The 22,397-nt window shown below is 35.3% G+C and overlaps 4 protein-coding genes across 5 annotated transcripts; 3 read left to right on the top strand and 1 right to left on the bottom strand.

Annotated features, from left to right (window-relative positions):
- Positions 1-2,028: 2,028 nt before the first annotated feature.
- On the top strand, positions 2,029-2,424 carry LOC130712273 (uncharacterized). Its single transcript, XM_057562105.1, has one exon. It carries the CDS (start codon positions 2,029-2,031, stop codon positions 2,422-2,424), a length of 396 nt encoding a protein of 131 aa, XP_057418088.1.
- A 3,356-nt stretch (positions 2,425-5,780) lies between these two features.
- LOC130709944 (probable sulfate transporter 3.3) lies at positions 5,781-13,091 on the top strand. Its single transcript, XM_057559076.1, has 13 exons — positions 5,781-6,129; positions 6,237-6,285; positions 6,379-6,586; positions 6,662-6,833; positions 6,945-7,010; positions 10,161-10,274; positions 10,536-10,652; positions 10,848-10,974; positions 11,081-11,367; positions 11,725-11,915; positions 12,013-12,089; positions 12,462-12,538; positions 12,618-13,091. The coding sequence occupies exons 1-13, from the start codon at positions 5,821-5,823 to the stop codon at positions 12,756-12,758; spliced, it is 1,935 nt and encodes a 644-aa protein (XP_057415059.1). The 5' UTR covers positions 5,781-5,820; the 3' UTR covers positions 12,759-13,091.
- Positions 13,092-14,258: 1,167 nt separating this feature from the next.
- On the bottom strand, positions 14,259-15,836 carry LOC130709945 (transcription termination factor MTERF6, chloroplastic/mitochondrial). Its single transcript, XM_057559077.1, has 2 exons — positions 15,697-15,836; positions 14,259-15,385 (listed from the first exon to the last, which is right to left on the bottom strand). Exon 2 carries the CDS (start codon positions 15,377-15,379, stop codon positions 14,393-14,395), a length of 987 nt encoding a protein of 328 aa, XP_057415060.1. The 5' UTR covers positions 15,380-15,385; positions 15,697-15,836; the 3' UTR covers positions 14,259-14,392.
- Positions 15,837-17,356: 1,520 nt separating this feature from the next.
- Positions 17,357-22,217, top strand: LOC130709943 (probable sulfate transporter 3.3). 2 transcript variants are annotated; one of them, XM_057559074.1, is made up of 13 exons: positions 17,357-18,046; positions 18,361-18,409; positions 18,528-18,735; positions 18,860-19,031; positions 19,213-19,278; positions 19,404-19,517; positions 19,609-19,725; positions 20,438-20,564; positions 20,676-20,962; positions 21,070-21,260; positions 21,363-21,442; positions 21,551-21,627; positions 21,712-22,217. In XM_057559074.1, exons 1-13 carry the CDS (start codon positions 17,744-17,746, stop codon positions 21,898-21,900), a joined length of 1,980 nt encoding a protein of 659 aa, XP_057415057.1. In that variant the 5' UTR covers positions 17,357-17,743; the 3' UTR covers positions 21,901-22,217. The 2 variants fall into 2 exon arrangements, with proteins under 2 accessions (XP_057415057.1, XP_057415058.1); XM_057559075.1 differs by lacking the exon at positions 19,609-19,725.
- The last annotated feature ends 180 nt before the right edge of the window (positions 22,218-22,397 follow it).

Raw genomic sequence — 22,397 nt, 5'->3', positions numbered from 1 at the left:
TTTATTTTTGACCTCAGAGGAGATCGAACCCGGGCTAGAAGCCTAGGTGAAATCCCTTAAGGAAATACACATTTACCACTTGTGCCACCCATTGTGGTTAATATTAATAATTTTGTATGAACTTTGATATATATATTTTTAATATATATTAAACATATAATTAATTGTACTTATAAACATTATACTCATTCAATTTGCTTCCAAATTCAAGATTATATATTAAGAATATTATAGCATGCTTGGTTTAGTTTTTATAGATTAATTTATGTTCTAAGTTAGCATCTCATTTTTGAGACAATCAAACAATATGGATACCTCATATAAAATTTACTTTTGGCTTAATTATCTTAGGGCTTTGTGTGATTTGGGTCCTGTTTATTTAAAACGAGCGATTTTGGTCTACGAAAGATCAATTTGTGTTCAGATTTTACTTTTTGAATTCGTTCTTTCACGTCATAACCTACTTCGTCCACATTATCCACATTCTCGAGTCCTTCAACCACATTATCAACCTTATCAACTTTATCAACCTCCTTTGACAACATAGGGTGCATGACTAGAATGCCTAAAACAATTGAAAATGTTAAAATCACGTGTTACCTGTCAAAGTACAAAAATGCACCTTAAAGTGCGAAAGTCATGTCAATTGATTTGCACTTAAAAGTGCAAAAAACAACAGCACTAGACGCACATATAAGTGCAAGAAGGTAATAACAGAAACAGATAGGTGCGATCCGCACTTACCACATGTGCGGAAAAATGACGACGTACCTAGAAAAAATCATGTTTGAAAACAACGAAAAGTGGGGGAAGAGGATGGTGGTGAGGGAAGGCTATGATTGCTGCAGAAAAAGAAGAGATGGATGATGGTGACAATAGTGGAGATTGAAGAAGAAAATGAAGAAGATGGTGGGCAAGAATGGTGTAGATGGTATTGAATATGGTGAAGATTTGTGAGGACAGAAGGAAGAGGATGGTGGAGATAATGGTGGGGATAGGTAAGGGGATGATATTGATTTTTAAGGGTATTTTAATAAAATACCACTTAAAGGAAAACATTAAGGCCATAGGAACTGTTATTTAAACCACTCACATATCTATTCAAATCACCCATTAAAGTGTAAAAAGTCCAAAATGTCCTTAATGAAATAACTTCCTGAAACCACCCACCATCCCACTTTCATTTAAAAATTTCCCTCTCTCTTAACCAACCACCACCCCAGTTCATTTCAAACTATCCCATTTCAGATCAGATCTTCTTCTTCCATTTCACGATTTTATTCTTCTCTTTCCCCTTTCACCTTCCCTTTCACAACCCCCACCGCACCCGCCACCATCTTTCTCTATCGTTCGCCATTGCTCGTCATCTTTCTGTCGTCATTTCTGGTAAACCTTCGTTTCCCTTGACTTCTAGGTTTTTTCGCACTATAAAGTGTGTTTACCTTTGAAGTGTAAAGTGCGTTTTCTCAGTGTCATTGCAATCTCTGCTTATAATATTTGAATCATTTCAATTTTGGTACAGATATGGAAAGGATAAAAAATTTAAATCACCCACTTGAAGCCCCCGGATTCCCCCGTGCGCAGACTTGTTCCTACGATGTCGGAACGAAGAAGGCGTCAACAATCTCGTGCATCTCAACCAGTTATTAACCCTGAACCTGAACAGGTTTCTCACTTTGTGAATAAGGCTGAGGAGGACGATGATGTGCGTGATGTTAGGGTTGATGATGATGATCAGGATAATGATGATTATAACGAAGGTGAGGACAATGATGATAATCAGGATGAGGATGATGATCATGATGAGGACAATGACAATGAGAAAGAAGAAGAGGATTAGCATGATGAGGATTAGGTTTACTTTCCAAGGGGCCTTTTAATTTGGAATTCCTGAAGAGTTATAAGAGGCATGTTGCCAATCAAGTTTGGAAGTCGTACACAATAGAAAATGAGACATGTTGGGATGTATTGAAAACTTACCATCACGGGATTGCTTTCAAGAAAGAACCAAAGTACTTTCATAAATACATGAATGGAAGGGTTAAAGCAGCTGGTCTTGAGAGTTTCATGATATGCAATCTACCCTCGGTGGATAAGGCCATGTTGTCGGCAGTTGTGGAGAGATGGAATCCGGATATGTCATCTTTTCATATGTCGTTCGGGGAGATGAGTATCACCCTAGATGATGTGGATTCATTGCTACATATCCCTGTCACGTGGATTTTTTTTACTCTCGCAAATTCGACTCGAGATGAAGTTGTTGTTGTGTTGGTCAATGAGCTTGGTATTACCCATGCTAAGGTTGAAGACGAGGCTCGCTTGTGCAATGGATCGTATGCTCGTTATACATGGCTTGAGAAGTTGGTTGAGAACATGGTCACATACAAAAGAACGAAGACAACTGCTAGCGCATTCTTGCTGTAAAGTTGATGGGGCTGAATATCTTCTATGGGAAGACGAACGACAAGGTTGATGTTGCATACTTACACCTGTTTCATGATCTAGATGCAGTCGGCATGTATGCTTGGGGTGCCAAAACATTAGCCTCTCTTTATGAGCATCTTAAGGATGTCGGCAGGAACAGTTGCACCTACATCGAAGGCTACTTGAATTTATTTCAGGTTTGTGACAATATGTTTGTTTAGTTTCTCTCTTACGACATGCTACTTAAATTTTGATTTATGAAGTCTAACAAACTTTTGTTTGATTACTCTAAGGACATGCCTACGGCGAGTCGTTGGATAACGCAGAGGGAAAATATGCTAATCTACCATAAGAGGATTTCCCTTTATGACCTAACAATGGGCTCTGTCATATGGAAACCCTATGATAATCACATAGTGCACAAGCCATTTTTGGAAGCATTTCTGTACAGTGGTTGGACTCACTATTCATACATGGTACACCCACCCTTATCGTAGTGTGTGCTAAGGTAGTTTCATTTGGTCCAGGTTGTTCCTAACCAACCACCTGCTCAGAGACCCACCTGTGAGGAGATTGATCAAATGTTTGGAGAATTCTCTATTCATTGCGTGGGCAGTGATCCATCTAGATATCCATTGACAGCATCGGGTTACATGACGTGGTACAAGTCAGTCTCACACCCGTGGTGGTCCCTCCGGAAACCATAGATGATGTAGCAGCGACTCTAGAAGTAAGTGTTTCTGACTTGTGATGAATGTAAATCAAACAAGTTTCTATTCAGAACTTATGTTTATTTAATTTGTCTACGTTTTTTAGGGTATTCTTGAGCAGTTTCAGATATGGAGCTTAATAACAGTGACCCCTATGAGACTTTAGAAAGGATATTGGAAGCAAACCAAAACATTCATGCCATCATAGAGCGGGGTTTGCAGGGTTAATAGGCTCATGAGGATGATTGTGGCGGTGGCAAAAAGAGGAAATGAGGGATGACATATCTAGCTCCAAGGGTTAGGGATGTTGGTTGTACTTAGTTGTTTCATATGGATTTTATTTTAGGGTGATTGTACTTTGGTTGTTTCATGTGATTTTTATTTTAGGAGGATTGTACTTTGCTTGATTGTGTAAAGATTCCTTTCCCATTCGTGTTGGTGTTTGTGTTTGTATGGTGTTTACACAATTATAGATTCATTAACTTAATTGGTAATTTTGTTTGTGGTTCATGATGAGATACTTTGTTTGTGGACTGTAATTGTGTATGTATTTGCTTAAATAGATTTGTGCAGCAGAAGCAAATTTCAATCTTATGAAACTCGCACATAACAATGCATTATTTTTCACTTTACAGTACGTTACTTGTGCGCACTATAAAGTGCGTAATGTAAAGTGCGTGAACGTCATATATAAGAAATTGCATTACAGAGATTGAAACATGAAACAACAGTAGCAATTTAATTTTACTAATTCAGATCACGAAGTTTAGAAGGTAAAATAGAATTACAATAAACTCATTAACTCATACTTGGTACAATGTAAAATTAATTTATTTTGCAAATCTTTCTGCCCTTCAGCTTTTCAAATTATCGATCCAGATCATCAAGTTCAGAGGGTATCTAGTGGCTCAGTATGTCGTTCATTCATATTTATGAGACCAATTTTTTACCAGATACCCTCTACATTCACTACTTTGAGAACTCAAAATAAGGATAGTCAACCCCTACATTAGCTGCTTTGCAACTCTAAATCTGAATATCTAAATTATGAGTTTCCAAAGTAGCTAAGGTTGGGGATGAAATTCAGTGAACCGCAAACATTATTACCTAAGGAAGAAGAATGCAGGAGAAGGAATAAAGGAGAAGAGGACAAAGACATTTGAATTAGTAAGAAAAAGAAGAAAAAATCGTGTTGGAAAGAGAGAAATGACACCCTATATATAGAGTCTGATTTAGCATAGGAAATAATAGTCAATCTAATATTTAACATGTGTGTTAATTAAAAATTGAGAGTTTAAGAATTTACATTAGTTATAATCAGAGTGATCAGTAAAGTGCGTTAGTACGCAATTACAAAGTGTGTTAGTAATGTAGTTACAAAGTGCATTACAAACGCAATTTCAGAGTGCGTTACTAACCCACTTTAAAAGTGCGAATGAAATATAATGAATGGCGTTTTCAAGTTTCACAAAATTATAAGTACAGATAAATATCGGGATAGTGCGACTAATAATGCAAATAACGAATTAAGATCACATTAAAACCAATCCCCATTCTAAAATCTTCCAACTTTTCATGTAATCCAACATGTCATCAAATTGGTATCCAGTCAGATCAATCAAATACTGCAAAATGAAAATAACCATTTTGCAATCAATCATAGCAAGAAGTTACAAAGGGTAAGTTTTTTGGTAGAAGTGTAATCGGTTGTGTTCTTATTTTTGTGTGCCCACCAATCAACCAAATGAACGGTACCGTAAGCCTACTGCTACTAGTAGTAATTTCACCGCCCGTGCTATCCCTTCTCGTTTTATTGATTTCAGACACCATCTCGTATTTATTGTTTCAATCTCTTTGTACTTTAGTTGCCATAGGTGCCATTTTGTCTTATAGCGGTTTACAGACATGTCAATAATACTCCTCATTTACTATACATAAGTCACAAATAAATACTTCTCTTAAATTAAAAAAGTAGTTATTAATACTCTTTCCGTTCCAGAAAGTTTGTAGTTTAAGGTTGTGGCATAAAGAGTAAGAAAACAATTATTGATAGTATAATTTGACTAGATTGCCCTTATTTAATTTTACTAGTATGATGTGCAACTATTAAAGTATACTTAGATAGAAAAGAATGTAATTAATAGAGAAGAGTTGTGGTTGGTTAATATGAAAGGTGATAAGTGAGAGAAAATGTATTAAATGAGGGTATAAGTGGAAAAAATTAGCAAAAAATGCATTGGTTTTCTAAAACAACAAACATTTTGGGATATTGAAAAATGGTGCAAAACAACAAACTTTATGGAACGGAGGGAGTAATAAATTTGTAAAGAAAATGATAGTTTACCTTTATTTACTTACCTATGATTTTCTCTCTCAAAGTTAATATTTCAAAGTTCATCATCTCTTTCATATTTAATATGAAAGTGAATTTAGAAAAAAATATTTAATACTTTCTAGATATTATAAAATGACTTATATTTAGGAACAGATTGTTTTTCCAAAAAAGTGACTTATAATAAGGGGGAGTAATAATAATATACTATATAAAAATAATTATATTTTATGTTATTTTTATTTTTATTTTTATTATTATTACTATTGGGGTAGGACACAAAGGTTTTACATAAAAGGCACACAACACTGCTCAAATTACCCACACCATTCCAATCAAACATAGCTCTCTTCAATGGATGAGCCTAATAATGCCTGCACCATGCATTCTTCACATTGCATAGTAGAAATGGCCATGGAAGTACACCAAGTTGTTCCACCACCCCACAAGAGCACCTTGCACAAGCTCAAGGCTAGGCTCAAGGAAACGTTCTTCCCTGATGATCCTCTGCGCCAATTCAAGGGACAAACACTCAAGAACAAACTAGTCCTTGGAGCTCAATATGTGTTCCCTATTCTTCAATGGAGTCCTAGCTATAGCTTCAAACTCTTCAAATCTGACCTTATTTCTGGTCTCACCATTGCTAGCTTGGCTATCCCACAGGTTCGTCATCAATCTAAAAAATGCACGTTTGAAAATCATTCTACAATTAATTCTAAAAATAAAATCAACTGTGATTAGAAATTTCTTCTGTGGAATTTGTCATTCAGGGAATCAGTTATGCTAAGCTTGCAGACCTTCCTCCAATTGTGGGACTCTGTGAGTGTGTTGCTTTTTCTTTTTTTACTCTCCATAGCTTGTGCTAATTTGTTTGATCACATGCTTATGGTTGGTTCTTCTGCACATTTTCAGATTCTAGCTTTGTTCCACCACTGATTTATGCTGTTCTTGGAAGCTCAAGGGACCTAGCAGTAGGACCTGTTTCAATTGCTTCTCTTGTGATGGGATCCATGCTGAGGCAGGAAGTGTCTCCCACTGGAGATGCAATTCTGTTTCTTCAACTGGCTTTTACTTCAACCTTCTTTGCTGGTCTTTTTCAAGCTTCTCTTGGAATCCTAAGGTAATTAATTTGCAAAATTTAGGCATGTTTTGCTAGTTTTTCCCCCCAATTTGAAAGTGTTGATGATTAATGCAGGCTAGGATTCATCATTGATTTTCTATCTAAGGCAATCCTCATTGGGTTCATGGCTGGTGCTGCTATAATTGTCTCACTGCAACAGCTCAAGAGCCTCCTTGGAATCACCCATTTCACTGCACAGATGGGGTTGATTCCTGTTATGAGTTCTGTTTTTAACAATATACATGAGGTTAATTAATTACTTTTTTTTTCTTTTTATCTCTCACCGTGACACAAAACACCAAATGGAATTTCTCTTTTGAAAACTTGGTTCTTTAATTTGTGGGACTTTTTTCTGCAGTGGTCCTGGCAAACTATACTGATGGGAATTTGCTTCATGGTGCTGCTATTACTAGCAAGACACGTTGTATGTTATATTCTCACAACTCTTTCTTTTCACTGTTCTGTTCTTACTTCAAATTTTCTATCTTGAATCTTATAGTTTTGTCTCACCCTTGTGTGCATTATTCTATGGTACCATTTTTTCTTTATCTTTTTCAAAAAGGCACTTTAATTAACCTCCAATAAATAGTGAAAAGGCATTGTGGTCCAGAATCACTAGCATATAGTTATCATTATCAAACACCTTGATGCCTCTTCAGTCTTCAGCCTGGGTTTTACACCTCAAAGGTCACCCTGACAGAGATAATTCATTGCAAACGGTATGATGAACTCGAGGATCATTATTCAGGAAAAATGAAAACTCAAAAATGAAAATCGACTCGGTGGTTGAAATGATGAAGTCAGCCACGGATTGAGGGACCAGAAAATATGAAGATAGTATAAAAACTTTATAGGGAGTGTAAGTAAATAATATTAAAATACTATTTTATTGAAAAAATTAATTTCTCTTGCGAGTGCCTCATTTTCTTACCATCTTCCCAGAAGACCAGGACAGCACTATTAATTGACAAAGAGAAGACAATTTTTAAAAATATATATATGTAAATGTAAATTAAATAGTATTATATAAGTATTAATAAACTAACATACAAAAAACTAATATAAATATAAATTCAATATTAAATTTGGTTTTATTTTCTGAAGCATAAAAAATTATTTAATATATTTTATATTCATGAATTTGAAATGATATTTTATATTTAAATTAATGGGTAACTTTTCTATGGTGTTGTTGGAAACTGAAAAGTTGAATCCTCTTTTGACTCATATGGAACTTTATTTAATGTGATGTGTCTTTTGATTCACCTATTTTCTCAAAGAGTTTCTTGGGCATTAGTTTTAACACCCCCTATTAATCCCACACCCTCTTTTATTTTCTAAATTCCCTTAATACCCTCTCTTATAAAGAGATAGTCAAAGTGTGATAGTATTTTCACACATACTAAGTGTGAAACATTTTCACACTCAATGTGTGTGAAAATATTTCACACTCACTAAGTGTGAAACACTTAAAATGAAAGGAAGAAGGTGAAGAGAGAATAAAGATACTCAATTCGCACAATTGTGTTTCACACTCAAGGGTGTGAAACACAATTCAGTTTCGCACTCAAGATCAGTAGTGTGAATGGACTTTATTTTCAATTTTAAATTTTTCGTTTCTTTAGAATTAGATTTCACACTCAAGTGTGTGAAACATTTTCAAATTTCACACTCAAGAGTGTGAGTTATTGAATTGTTAATAATTTTTTAATTTTTTTTTGTTTTTTTATAATTTTCATTTCACACATTTCACACTCTCTTTTCAAATTTCACACTCAAGAGTGTGAAAGAACCAAGTGTTAAGAATTTTATTTTTAATAATTAAATTTCACACTCAAATGTGTGAAACATTTTCAAATTTCACACTCAAGAGTGTGAGTTATTGAACTGTTAATAATTTTATTTTTAAAAAAAAATTGATTTTTTTTATATTTTCATTTCACACTCAAGAGTGTGAAATAATTTCAAATTTCACCCTCAAGAGTGTGAAGGAACCAACTGTTAAGAATGTGAAAATGTTTTCCACTCACTGAGTGTGAAATACTTAAAACGAAAGGAAGAAGGTGAAGAGAGAACGAACATACATCAGTTTACACTTACAATGTATGAAATGTTTTCACATTTATTAAGTGTGAAAAGTGGCAACGAAGAAAACTATGAGATGAGAGTAAAAGTGAAGGGTGGTGTGATAAACAAAAATGATGGTAGTGATAAGATAGGAAAAGAGATATGTTTGGAATGAAATTAAATTTTAAAGGGTATTTCAGATATTTTGGTGCATAAAGAAGGGTGGGAGATTAATTGACGGGGTGTTAAAACTAATGCCGTTCAACTTTTACCAATTTTCTACACTTGGGTTAAAAACAAAATTTGATCATCATGAAAACAAAATGTTAAAATTATTTGATTATAAAATTCTGATAAATGATTCGTAATATACATTTTTTTACAAAAATATAATAAATTGATAATTTATTAGGTTAAGTTACTTTAAAAAAAACCTTTAAAATTTGGTGGAGACTAACATGAAAAACCTTCTTTTATCACAGGATATTACATATTTACCCTAAAATTAATTTTAAAAAGCAATTATGCCATAGATGTTATTTTTCCTTTTTACCACTTTACCCTCTTCTTCACCAATGGACCCTAACACCAAGCTCCCCCTACAACCACCACAATCACCATACCCAACGTTATCCAGAACTGCATCACTGTGTTGGAGCCTCTCTGCACGAAAGATTTCTCCAATACCGTCGACTTCGCATCTACGACGCAGGATCTGTTCCCGGTGGTGCTGGAATTGCTCTTCGAGTCCGTTCGCTGGTGCGTAGTGGGAGTGATGGAAGGTCCCTTTTGGTTTGGGTGAGGGGTTTTCTGGACATTATAACTTTTGGGGTTTTATTTTTATTTTTCTAGACTCTCTTAAAATTGTTATATGAATCTTCTCTGGAATTGTGGATATCAATCATATACACTAAATTATTGTACTGAGAAATAGTAAAGAATGATGTAGGTGATTTGTTCGCATCTGCACATGATTTTACAATAAATAATCTATATTTCAATTTGGACGAAATCATCATGATGTTTGTCTGTCACATGGGAATATATATCAGTCAGACTCGACTCAGAACAAGCTTGGCTTGATTTTCTTTTTCCAGATTGGCTTGTGGTCGTGGAAAAGGATGACCGATTTTAACAAGTAAAGTGGTAAAATAAAAAGGAATTAGTCCAGAGTTTACTGCAATCATCTATATTCTTATGTTGTTTTTTATACTGAAAGGGCGAGAAGCCCAAGAGTCAGTAAAAAAGAAAGTAGCACAAGGCTACCCAACTAAAGTCTCTCAAAGAATACTCGCCTAGCATCAACCAACATTGCTGATCTAAACTTGAACATAGTTCTATTATTTAAATAATGTTCACTTGCCAATGATTATGAATAAGGGCTAAGGCCTAAGTGGATGTAAATTTAAGTCTAGACTGCGTTGGCCTTGTCTTTCACTTGACTTTTACTATAGTATTGAATAATGCAGTGTAGTATTGACTAACTTATCCAAATAAATGCATGCAGAGCATAAGGAGACCAAGGCTATTCTGGGTCTCAGCTGGAGCTCCTCTTATGTGTGTCATCATCTCTACTCTTCTGGTTTTTGCAATAAAGGGTCAAAAGCATGGCATCAGTGTAGTAAGTCACTGCTCCCACACCCTCCACACTATTTGCTTCTTAAATGAAACATCAATGTAGCAGTATTTTGAGCCACTTAGTGCGTGTTTGGAAATTCTTCTATAATTGATTTTTAAACATAATCAATTTTGGGAAGAAACTTTTATGAGTTGCTTCAGGGTAACATAATTGATTTTGAAAAGAATAAGTTGATCCAAACATGTAATTACATATCACTATCTGCTCAATTACTAAAGAGAAGTAATTACAATGTGTTTCCAGATTGGAAAATTACAAGAAGGAATAAACCCTCCTTCATGGAATATGTTGCGCTTTCATGGAAGTCATCTTGGTCTCGTCGTGAAAACCGGCATTATCACTGGCATTTTGTCCCTCACTGTAAGTTTAGCATTTTTCTTCTCTGGCTTTCTCCTTTGCTAACTTCTTTTTGTTTAATTTTATTTCATTCTAGTCCTACAGAAAACTTGGAATAATTTTTTTTCATATACATAAAACCAGCAACACCATAATGAAGTATGCATAGTTGGTCTTATCACTGTTATAACGATGGATCAGTGAAATTTTAAAAAACAGGAAGGTATTGCAGTAGGAAGAACATTTGCTGCACTAGGAAATTACAAAGTGGATGGAAATAAAGAAATGATGGCTATTGGGTTTATGAATGTGGTTGGCTCCTTCACTTCCTGCTATGTTACAACAGGTTCTTGTTTGCAACTTTCAAAAGTCTTTCCTGAAGGCTAATTAAGCATAAGATTGAGTGATGGTTGAGAAGCACATACTTACCCATTTAAACTATGAATTTGCAGGTGCTTTCTCTCGCTCAGCTGTTAATAACAACGCAGGTGCGAAAACAGCAGTGTCAAATTTAGTGATGTCTGTGACGATCATGGTGACACTCCTTTTTCTGATGCCGTTGTTCCAATACACGCCTAATGTTGTGTTGGGTGCAATCATAGTCACAGCAGTGATTGGCCTCATTGATATCCCTGCTGCTTGTTACATTTGGAAGATTGACAAATTCGATTTCCTGGTCATGTTAACTGCTTTCTTGGGTGTTCTTTTCATCTCAGTTCAGAAAGGACTTGCTATTGCAGTAAGTTCCTGGTTTATTCAGTTTTTACTCATAAATGCGAACATCATTATTATGGAGTGAAATCCCCTGTCTCCATTTTGTGTCTCATTCTCTGTCCAAATCAATCGAATTGTGTCACGTGACTCATGTAAGGTTATAATTACCTTCGTGGCACAATTTGATTGTGGAATAAGGTAAGAGATCAAGTGGAGACAGAGCAAGTAAGAGCTCGTTTGTATATGAACCAAAAAACACTTATTGGAGCTTATCTACTAAATAAACTCCAATAAGTGCTCTTTATTTTGCATCCAAAAGAGTTCTATAACAAATTGTAGGAGCTCCCTTTGATTGGCAAGGAATGACAATGCTACTGATCAGGTTGGGTTATCAGTTTTAAAGATACTCCTGCAAATTACAAGGCCTAAAACAGTAGTGTTGGGGAAGATACCAGGGACAGAAATATATAGAAATCTTCATCAATACAACCAAGCTGTAAGAATACCAGGATTTCTTATTTTAAGCATTGAGGCTCCAATCAATTTTGCCAACATCACATATCTCAATGAGAGGTTAGTTTCTGCAAATCTTATCAAGTATGGAATTTTTGTTTTGGCACATTGATATTATTCTCTTTTTTTTACTCTGACTGCTGATATGTAAAATTAGGACATTACGATGGATTGAGGAAGAAGATAATAAAAAGGAGCCCTTGAACCTTCGATTTTTAATCCTGGAAATGTCAGGTAACTGAGGTTTTGATACAGCAAAGGTGGAATTTCATAGTCTTGATTTCCTGTGAATCATATATCCCTATTGCAGTATGTGATTCAGTTCATTATTGTTAGGAATCACTATTCTAGTGGTAAAACTTATTTGCTAATAAGAAAACCTCAATCAAATTGTTACTGTAATCTAAGGATGTTCTCACCTAGCTGTACACAATTACTTGTAAGACTGCATTTCATACCAAGAAGCTGGTTTGAGCTAATTTCCCTGCACTAATTTCACAATCTATATTCAAGCAAATCACTGAACATATTTCACCTACCCTCTAATGAAGAAAACAGTGTCATACAATAAAAACTTTAAGTATCATGTCTCTTTGAAATTTTCAGCTGTGAGCGCCATTGACACAAGTGGAATCTCATTTTTCAAGGAGTTCAAATCAACAATGGAAAAGAAGGGTGTTGAGGCAAGGATTCTAAACCCTGAAATATACTTGATTTATTTACTAAATCTCTATAGTGACTAATTCATTTTAGTTGTGACAGCTTGTGTTGGTGAACCCTCTTGCTGAGGTCATAGAAAAGCTGAAAAAAGCAGATGAAGCTAATGAGTTCATAAGAGAAGATAACCTTTTCTTGACAGTTGGAGAGGCAGTAGCTTCACTTTCATCAGAAATGAAGGGTTAATCAACAACCGCAGAAGAAGCACATATAGTTGTGTCACATTACTGATTAATTAAGGTTGCAGCATAAATAAGTTAATGTTGAAACAAAGTAGTAGTAGAAGTAGCAGCAGCAGCAAAGCTAGCATAGAACTAGTGCAATATTATTTATAGTAACATGCAACAGTTTATAGTTTCAACAATTGAAGTTAAACTTCGTCAATTGTTCTGCTTTGCCTCATACATTTTGATCATAATGGGGACAAGTTGTTGCTTCTTAACTAAAGCACTGACTTCATGCGTTGTTATGCAGATTTAATTCGACAAAACTATAGTATTTGCAAAGATCTTAAGTTTATATTCTTAAAACATTTCTTATTATTGCAGTAAGAAGCTTATCCCAATGTAGCTATTGAAGCCAAATTCTGTACCATTTTAAACTAAATTTATTTAACCACAACATAGAACATTTCCAAAACGACAAAACAGTGATTTCTGCTAAAATCAGTATTGTTAACCTCAGCGCGACCATGATAGGAACCAATACGGATATCTACACAAGTGCTAGGTGCACACACTCTTTCAGAGGAGTAAAATCTACATATAATTTATAAGATCCTTAGATATTGAGGAGAAAAAGCACTAGAGCTTGATAGATAAAAATCCACATCACGTTACATAATGCTTAAATGCGCCTTCTCGACTCCTCCTATGATCCTACTCCGTATTGCACATCTGACATCTCAATATCCAATCATGCAGGAGGAAAAAGAAAGTCAAGACCATATGCCTTGTGATAGGAAAGAGGCTGATTCCGCAGCTCAAACTTTTGACCACAAAGTCACATGACAGCAATCTTACCATTGCACCGAGCCTAGCCCACTTTATACCTCGTGATTAAAGGGGGGGGGGGGGGGGAATTGCATGAACAATACATATCTACCCACATGAGTCTATAGGCAAACACTCCAATATTTGTGCTTTAACAACATTATGAAAGACAAAAACAACTAGAATTTTATATTCATAAGCTGGGGCAAAGGTTTTCCCCCCTTATAATGTATAAATTATATGATCATGGCATTGTTAACATACAGAACAGAAACAGTCACTAACTTTGCCTATACTCTCATCAAAGCTATTCCTAGCTTGACATTCAGAAAACCAAGCACTATGACCTCAAATGTACTTAAGGTAGACGTGATGTTATCCTTTTTACACATCAGTCACAGAGGATTATGAAGATATTTGTTTGATGATGCTCAAATCAGATATTAATACAATGTCCCCATATCTTTTTTCATAGTTCACAAAACTAAGTGTAAAATGTTCATCATGCTGTGAAACAATGCATGTGCGGAAACAAGATTTACGGGACCTCGTTACCAATGACATATTGTGACAGAGGAACTTTCAGTACCCATATCATGCAAACATACCTCAATCCTAAATCCGAAGGAGAAACCTTCTCGACTTAGATACAGCAGAGCACAAGATTAAGAATTTGAACAAAGGAAAAAGCACATGGAATAACACAAACTGTGATAGATAAGGCAATCCACATGAGAGGATATAAATGCGAAAGTACTATTTAACTAATTATGAAAATCATAAACAAATTAAAAGGGATGAGACCTAGTTACTCAAGGCATATCCTGCTTACAATCCAAACTTCATTTGGAACTTCTTCTCATTACAGTCCAGCATTTCACTCAAGCTACAACTTAAATTCCTCTGCTTCAGAAACTTGTGCCGCAATTGTAATTTTTTCTTTAGACCATGCCGGAAGAAGCAAGGGTAATCAACGACTTCATCAACTTGTCTCCCCATTACATCTACTAAGAACTTGATCCTCGGTTCCAAAGAATTCTGGATGCTCTTGATCAGGATAGGAGGAAATCCAACCACCAAATCGACAATCTGTCTGTCTTGAAATCCACATTTCTTTAAATAAGCGTGATTGGGAACCAAAAGCTTGTTCACATCTCTACTCAAAATTGATGGGAAGTTCATAGCCACCACTTGAAGATCCTTCTCAGCCAGACCAATTGACTTCAGAAACTGTGAAGTAGGGCCGAGCCTTTTCTCGACACTATAACCCATAATATACGGGTCCTTGACTAAAACTTTTCCAATCATTCCATCTTTATTGAGACCAAGGCCAGCAAGGAAGTCCACAATTTCTGCCATCTTTGTTTCAATGCTGTAGCTGATAAGTCTAGGGTTCAGCAGTATCATTTTACCGATTTGCTTTTCGGGCACGCCAAGCGCCTGAAAGAATGCCAAAAGGGGACAAAGCTTCTCCTCCACACTGTGAGAGAGTATGTGAGGGAACTTGGCTATGGCAGAGGCAACTTCATGGGGTTTTGTACCTAGTGTCTTGAGACACTCAACCATGGGCACAATCTTCTCATTGAGACCCAACGCGAGAATCTTAGGGCATTTCGAAACAATTGAGGGCAATTTCCTTTCTTGAATTCCAATGCTTCTCAAATACTCCCAATTCTCATTGGCTTTCTCCTGATGCACAACCTCGAGGCGCTTGCATTTTCGGAACATGCCTTGTATGCTGTTATCATCAAACCCTCTGTCCTTGAAAAACCACATCATGCTACTACTGCTGTTATGGCTGCTAGAGATTTCCATATTCCTCTAAAAAAAAATTAATAAAAAATAAAACATTTAGCTTAAAACAATATGCAAAACAGTTTGAAACTCAACCTTAAAAAACACAACATGCAAAACAGTTTGAAACTCAACCTTAAACAACACAATATTGAAAGAAACTCAAATAAAAAATTAAATAATGTTTGAGGGTCTCAAGAAACATAATTTTAAAATTATATTTCCATTTTTCTGATTCTATAACTGTTCCAGTTTGTGTTAACAAATTCTATAAAGTTCCTACATAATGAAATACAGAACAAGCAGAAGAGAAATGGGTAAATGAATTGAATAGTTACCAAAACGGTTGTTGTTCTGCAATGCGAGAGAGAAGAGGAAGCTCTGTGTTCTTGACTCTACTGAGCTATGCTGGGAGTGAACAAGATTAGAAGACAGCGTGGACGAGGAGGAGATAGACCCCTGCTAAGCGACGACGTCGTTTTTTGAAAGATACTTTTATGACATCAATATGCCATTTTAGTTCCGTTTAATTTTTAATTTTTTTTAAAGATAATTTTTTAAGTTATAACAAGAGGATAACTAGGACAAAGAACGACAACTACACCGTCCATGCATAAAAACGCTACAATAGACGATTGTGGAAGCCTTCAAACTCAACGAGTAGTGTATTCCCTAGACGCTTGAGGGATTAGGAAATCCGCAGCATTGTTCATCTCTTAGGAGATAGTGTAAATTGTTGAAGCATGTCAGACCCAAGTGAATAAGAACACCTAACACGCAAAATAGTCTATTTCTCCAACAACGTAAATACTTTCGCATTATCTTGAAGAACCGCCACTACATGTTTTTTAAGTTGAGTTTGATTTTTATTTTATTTTTCGAAATTAAATATCTATTAATTGAGGAAAATGTCAATGATATACATCATTCCTCAAAGGGGATAAAAAAACTAACAAAGTCGGCAACAATCCAACCTGCTAAGAGCATCAGCCAAACTAGTAAAACACCAAAGATGATACAAAAACTCTAGACTCAAAAAACAAAACACGCAAAGCACCCTGGACAACCCTACATCCGGCAAATTAAAGACCCCAAATACTAACAAATTAGGTTGTGCTTTTCTCAAAATCTCTACAAATTAATCTCTCTAAAAATTATAATTTTTATTTGAAACAAACGCACCGAACGAAATAATCAAATTTCTGCTTTTTTTTCAAAAGCATACACAAAAAACATAAGCAATAACAAACGACTATATGTATAATATTGAATTGAGTTCAATTTCTTATACTCAATCAAATATTAAACATGCAGGGTTATCTTTGTAATTAAAATTGCGGTCTTATTCTAATGACTTACCGTTACCAAACACAACACATCATCAATAATTTCGCATCAAGTTTATCGGGGATTTAGTTCCACATCAATTTCATCATGAAATTTTAACTTCATCTCATGAATTCGAATATGTTTCCTCTATCTTATAAATCTTTATATTCACGCTCTTGATGATTTGTCATAGATGAATTTGTTGTTCTATCGTCTCCATTTAAACCTATATCTCAACTAATTTGTTATCTGTCATTGGTATTCAATAAAATAAGTAACTATGTGTTTGAAAAATGCAACATGAATGAACTTTAATTTCAATCCATAAGAAGAACTTCATTACTTATTATGTTAAAATATCTGCTAACTGTTCATCATTTATCTGTACGCCAATAAATATCCAAACATATATACACTAATAGAGTAAATGCATTCACTTCTTTACCTCTATATGGGGTTGGGAGGCTAAACTAAATTTCAGCTCCACCTTTCGTAATGAAAATAAAAAACTATATTAAATTTACAACCAACAAAGGCAAAAATAATTTGAACTACTCCCTCAAAAATCTCCCTCCCTCATATTCTACCTCGTATCTCCTCCTCTCAAACCACTTGTTCAGGAAATACTTTCATACCAGTCAAACACCATTACTTAGTGTTAAAGAAAAACATTGTGTGGTGCACCTAAATTGACAGAAAACATGTACGTACACCATTCATGCCATTAGTCTCATGCGTGAACAAACTCTTACGGAAAATTTCCTTCTTGGTAACTCTCCAACCAACCTTAGCCCTCATATTTTCCCCTTCTCCTTCATGGTGCATGCCCGTCGATGGTGACCATTGCGGTTGTAGATGATTAAAAGCAATACAAGATCTCTATTATATAAGTGTGCAATACCCTCTTGCACTTTTAAAGTGGGATGATGATTATTTATGACGAGATATGCCAATTAGAATTAATTTATATAAGAGGCAGCATTGATCAAACCGAAGAAAGCTACCTATTTAGAATAGTGCACCATCATTTTCAATAGTGTTAATTTGTTCTTTTCAATGATGGAGGAGCCTAGTAGTAGCAACATGAAATCCGATTTCGTTGAGGTAAACATGGAAGTGCACCAAGTTGTCTCACCACCCTACATGAGCACCTTACAGAAGCTCATGACCAAACTCAAGGAAACATTTTTCCCTGATGATCCTCTACGCCAATTCAAGGGTCAACCACTTAACAGAAGACTGATCCTTGGAGCTCAATACATTTTCCCTATTCTTCCATGCCTTTCTAATTATAACTTTTCACTCTTCAAATCTGACCTTATTGCTGGTCTCACCCTTGCTAGCTTGGCCATCCCTCAGGTCATTACTCATCATACTCTTTGTTAATTTTTTCGTCATTAAAATTGTTGAGAATTTAAGTGTGAATTGGAATCTTATATTAGTTAAAAATAAGTGATGTAAAGACAATGTAAGAGATGTCACCAATAAATTCAATACTTTAAGTTTTGGGTAATGATGTAGTGTTCAAAATCCGTGGTAGTATGTGATGTGTTTTAAGCTTCCCCGTCTCCCCAACCAAAATAATATATATATATATATATATATATATATATATATATATATATATATATATATATCTTCTTTGATTATGATATTTGTTGTCTTTTATTCAGGGAATCAGTTATGCAAAGCTTGCAAGTCTTCCTCCAATTGTGGGATTGTGTGAGTTATGTTTATTTGTTCTATCTTCAGAGTTGTATATTTTTAGTTCAAAAATTCAAAACCAATGATAATTCATACATAATTCTTATTAGAGGTTAATTGTTTTTGCATGTTTCAGATTCTAGTTTTGTTCCGCCACTTGTTTATGTTGTTCTTGGAAGCTCAAGGGATATTGGACTGGGACCTGTTTCTGTTACTTCTCTTGTATTGGGATCCATGCTCTCAGACGAAGTGTCTCCCTTAACAGAGCCACATTTGTTTCTTCAGCTAGCGCTTACTTCAACGTTCTTTGCGGGTGTTTTTCAAGCTGCTCTTGGATTTCTAAGGTAATTACTATCACTCTTTTATTTCCATTTTTTTCTTTAATATAAAAATCATAAAGGAAAAACTAAACAAAACTAAAGAAAGAAAGAAAATTCTCATTTGGTGTGAAGTTTCAAATGATTGCAGGCTAGGATTTATCATTGATTTTCTTTCTAAGGCGACCCTTATTGGGTTCATGGCTGGAACTGGTGTAATTGTGTCTTTTCAACAGCTAAAGAACATACTTGGAATCATACATTTCACTAAACAGACGGCTCTGGTTCCTGTTTTGCGCTCTATTTTTCACAATAGAGACGAGGTTTGCTCCTTAAATCTCTTTCTCACGCTTCTATATTTTTTTTTTAATAAACCATAGAAAATATATTGAAATGAATTACAAGGAGTACTTCAACCCAAAACAAATAGAGAGAGTCAAGATCACGCTTCTAAATATGATGTACTCCATTAACAAATATGTTATTTGTTTTATTTTTATGCAGTGGTCATGGCAAACAATAGTTATGGGGGTTTGCTTCTTGGTGTTGCTACTGCTAGCAAGACACATCGTATGTTCTTTTTTTTTCTTATTTATTTATTTAAAATTAAATTGGATATTATTTTGAAATGACTAGAATGAGTGCAGGGTAGGATACTAGTATTGACTAACTTGTATAGAAATAAATGTGTGCAGAGCATGAGGAGGCCACGTCTTTTCTGGGTATCAGCAGGAGCTCCACTTTTGTCTGTCATTGTCTCTACCGTCCTGGTTTTTGGAATCAAGGGTCAAAATCATGGCATCAGTGTAGTGAGTCTCTTCTCCCTAATGCTTCTATGAGTTTATTATTTCTTAAAAGTGTAAAACAATGCAATGCTTCTTGCTTGTGTGTGCTTGCTAGATTGGAAAATTGGAAAAAGGAATAAATCCTGTTTCAGCAGATATGTTGGTCTTTAAGGGAAGTCATCTTGGTCTAACCATCAAAGTCGGGATTATCACTGGAATTTTATCCCTCACTGTAATAACATTGATCCTTAACCTCTTGTTCTTCCTTTTTCTGTACAATTTTTGCTCACTTCTATTTCATGATTTGTTTGATTTGTCCTGTCATCCTGTGGTATATTTGTAAGATGAAGTAGTCGTATAGAAAAAGAATCTGGTGCATAGTTGGTGTTTTTTTAGCAAGTTTTCCATTTTCAGAGTGCAATCATCTAACTTGTACTGGATGATTACAAGTTCAAAGCTTCTTTGTTTGGAAGCAAAATGACATTAAAGTAGTTTTGGTTAAGTACTTTTCAGGGAAGTTCTTTCTCTCCCTCCTCATAACAAACATAAAAGAAAAAAATAACAGAAGATGGAGCAGAGAACTAATTTATGGAACTCCTAATTTATGTGTCCATAATTTCATATAACTAGAAAAAGATGAATAACATAGAAAATATCTAGGGGTCAGTAATATAGTACAATACTCACTGAGTCACTGGGTACCAGGCATGACAAATAATTACATCGTAATGTAACATGTGCTCATTTTTTATTCATAAGTGAATATTAATTAGGATTTTTCTGTTTGTTTACTAAACTTTGCTTCCATCCCTTTGTTAGTGGAAGACTACCGTGACACTCACTTTTTGAGGCGCTAGTAGTCTGTTTGTTTTTCTTTAAGCAGCTTTGTTCAAAAAAAAAAACTAAACTTGGATAAATTATGAATGTTTGGGGTTTTAAAACAGGAAGCAATTGCAGTGGGAAGGACATTTGCAACTCTGAAAAACTACAAACTCGATGGAAATAAGGAAATGATTGCACTTGGGTGCATGAATATGGTTGGCTCCACCACATCCTGCTACGTCACAACAGGTTTGTGTGATTGTGTCCTTAGCCAGGAAACCTTCTAAATTAACAAAGCTTGATCATGACAGAAGGGGTCAAAAACAGATCATTTTAACCGATTTAAATAATGAATTTCAGGAGCTTTCTCTCGTTCAGCTGTCAATCATAACGCAGGTGGAAAAACAATAATGTCTAATGTAGTGATGTCTATGGCTGTTATGGTGACCCTCCTGTTTCTCATGCCATTATTTCATTACACACCTAATGTTGTATTGGGTGCAATCATCATAACAGCAGTAATTGGCCTCATTGATATCCCTGCTGCTTGTGTCATTTGGAAGATAGACAAATTCGACTTCGTTGTGATGATGGTTGCATTCTTTGGTGTTATTTTTTACTCAGTCCAGATTGGCCTTGCTATGGCAGTAAGTTCTTGGTTCTTCAATGAGACAATAAAATGGTCTTATAATAAGGGACGGAGGGAGTAATGCTTATCAGGGGGCCAACATAATTCTTTTTATTTGCTGACCAGGTCTGCTTATCAATTTTGAGGGTGCTTATGCAAGTTACAAGGCCTAAAACAGTATTGTTAGGGAACATCCCAGAGTCAAATATATATAGAGATCTTCACCATTATGAGGAAGCTACAAGAGTTCCTGGTTTTCTTATTTTAGGTATAGAGGCTCCCATCAATTTTGCAAACATCACATATCTCCATGACAGGTTGGTTTCATCTTTACAAATTTATGTAGATAGCAAAGCATCCCTACCTGCATTGGTTATTGTTTTCCCTACTCTTCAGCAATGGTTTGCATTTGTTATTAGGATATTGCGATGGATGGACGAAGAAGAAGATACCATGACAGGAAACTCACACCTTCGGTTTGTGGTTCTGGAAATGTCAGGTAAGATCATCAGCAGGTTTAGAAACTTTAAAATTGGAATCTGGGAAGTGCATTATCTTGATTTCTGGTGAATCATATCACTGATACGAACATTATTGACATTTTCAGCTGTGAGTTCGATAGACACAAGCGGGGTCACACTTTTCAAGGAGTTGAAAGGAACATTGAAATTGAAGGGTATTGAGGCAAGCTTGCTGAGCTCTGAAAAACTTGATTTTCTTAAACACCTTGATATCTCAATTGTTACTAACTAGAATGAGTTGTCACAGCTTGTGATGGTGAATCCTCTAGCTGCGGTCTTTGAAAAGCTAAAAAGAGCGGATGCAACTAAAGATTTCATTCAACCAGATCACCTTTTCTTGACAGTTGGAGAAGCTGTAGCTTCACTTTCATCAGCAATGAAGGACCAATCATCAACCAGGGAAGAAGAGGAGCATGGAATTGTGACTGAGAGCTAATAATCAGATATTTAAAATAGCAGAGAAAAACAATAGAAGTGTAAAATAAGAAGCAGCATCAGCAGAATAGAAGAGTAGACTTTGTATTAAACTAACCAATGTAAATTCCTATAGATAGAAAGTTTGGTTCCACTAGGCATCTCCTTGTACATTTGAAATGTTGTATCATATGTGCCTCTACCTCCTAGACTTGCCTCAAACCACACACAAGCAATTCTTAACCGTGACTTGAATGGGAACAACTTGATGATTGTGAGTTAGGCATTCAAGTTAATTTCCATGTACTTTTGAGCACATATGGCTCAACCAAACTACTTGTGAAGAACTTCTGTATATATAATAAAGGGTTAAATGTGTTCTAGGTCTCTAGATTTTATTTTTTAATACTTTTGGTCATTGACAATTGTTTTTACAGTTAAGGACAACTCACATGACCAGTTCATGTGGATTGTTCACTTCACTTCTGGCCATTCTAAATTTCTTAATCGTTTATAGTT

The sequence above is a fragment of the Lotus japonicus genome, chromosome 4 (genome assembly GCF_012489685.1).
Source record: "Lotus japonicus ecotype B-129 chromosome 4, LjGifu_v1.2".
NCBI classification, from domain to species: domain Eukaryota; kingdom Viridiplantae; phylum Streptophyta; class Magnoliopsida; order Fabales; family Fabaceae; genus Lotus; species Lotus japonicus.
The sequence above is the reverse complement of the archived record's forward strand: the minus strand, read 5'-3'. Positions and strand labels throughout refer to the sequence as shown.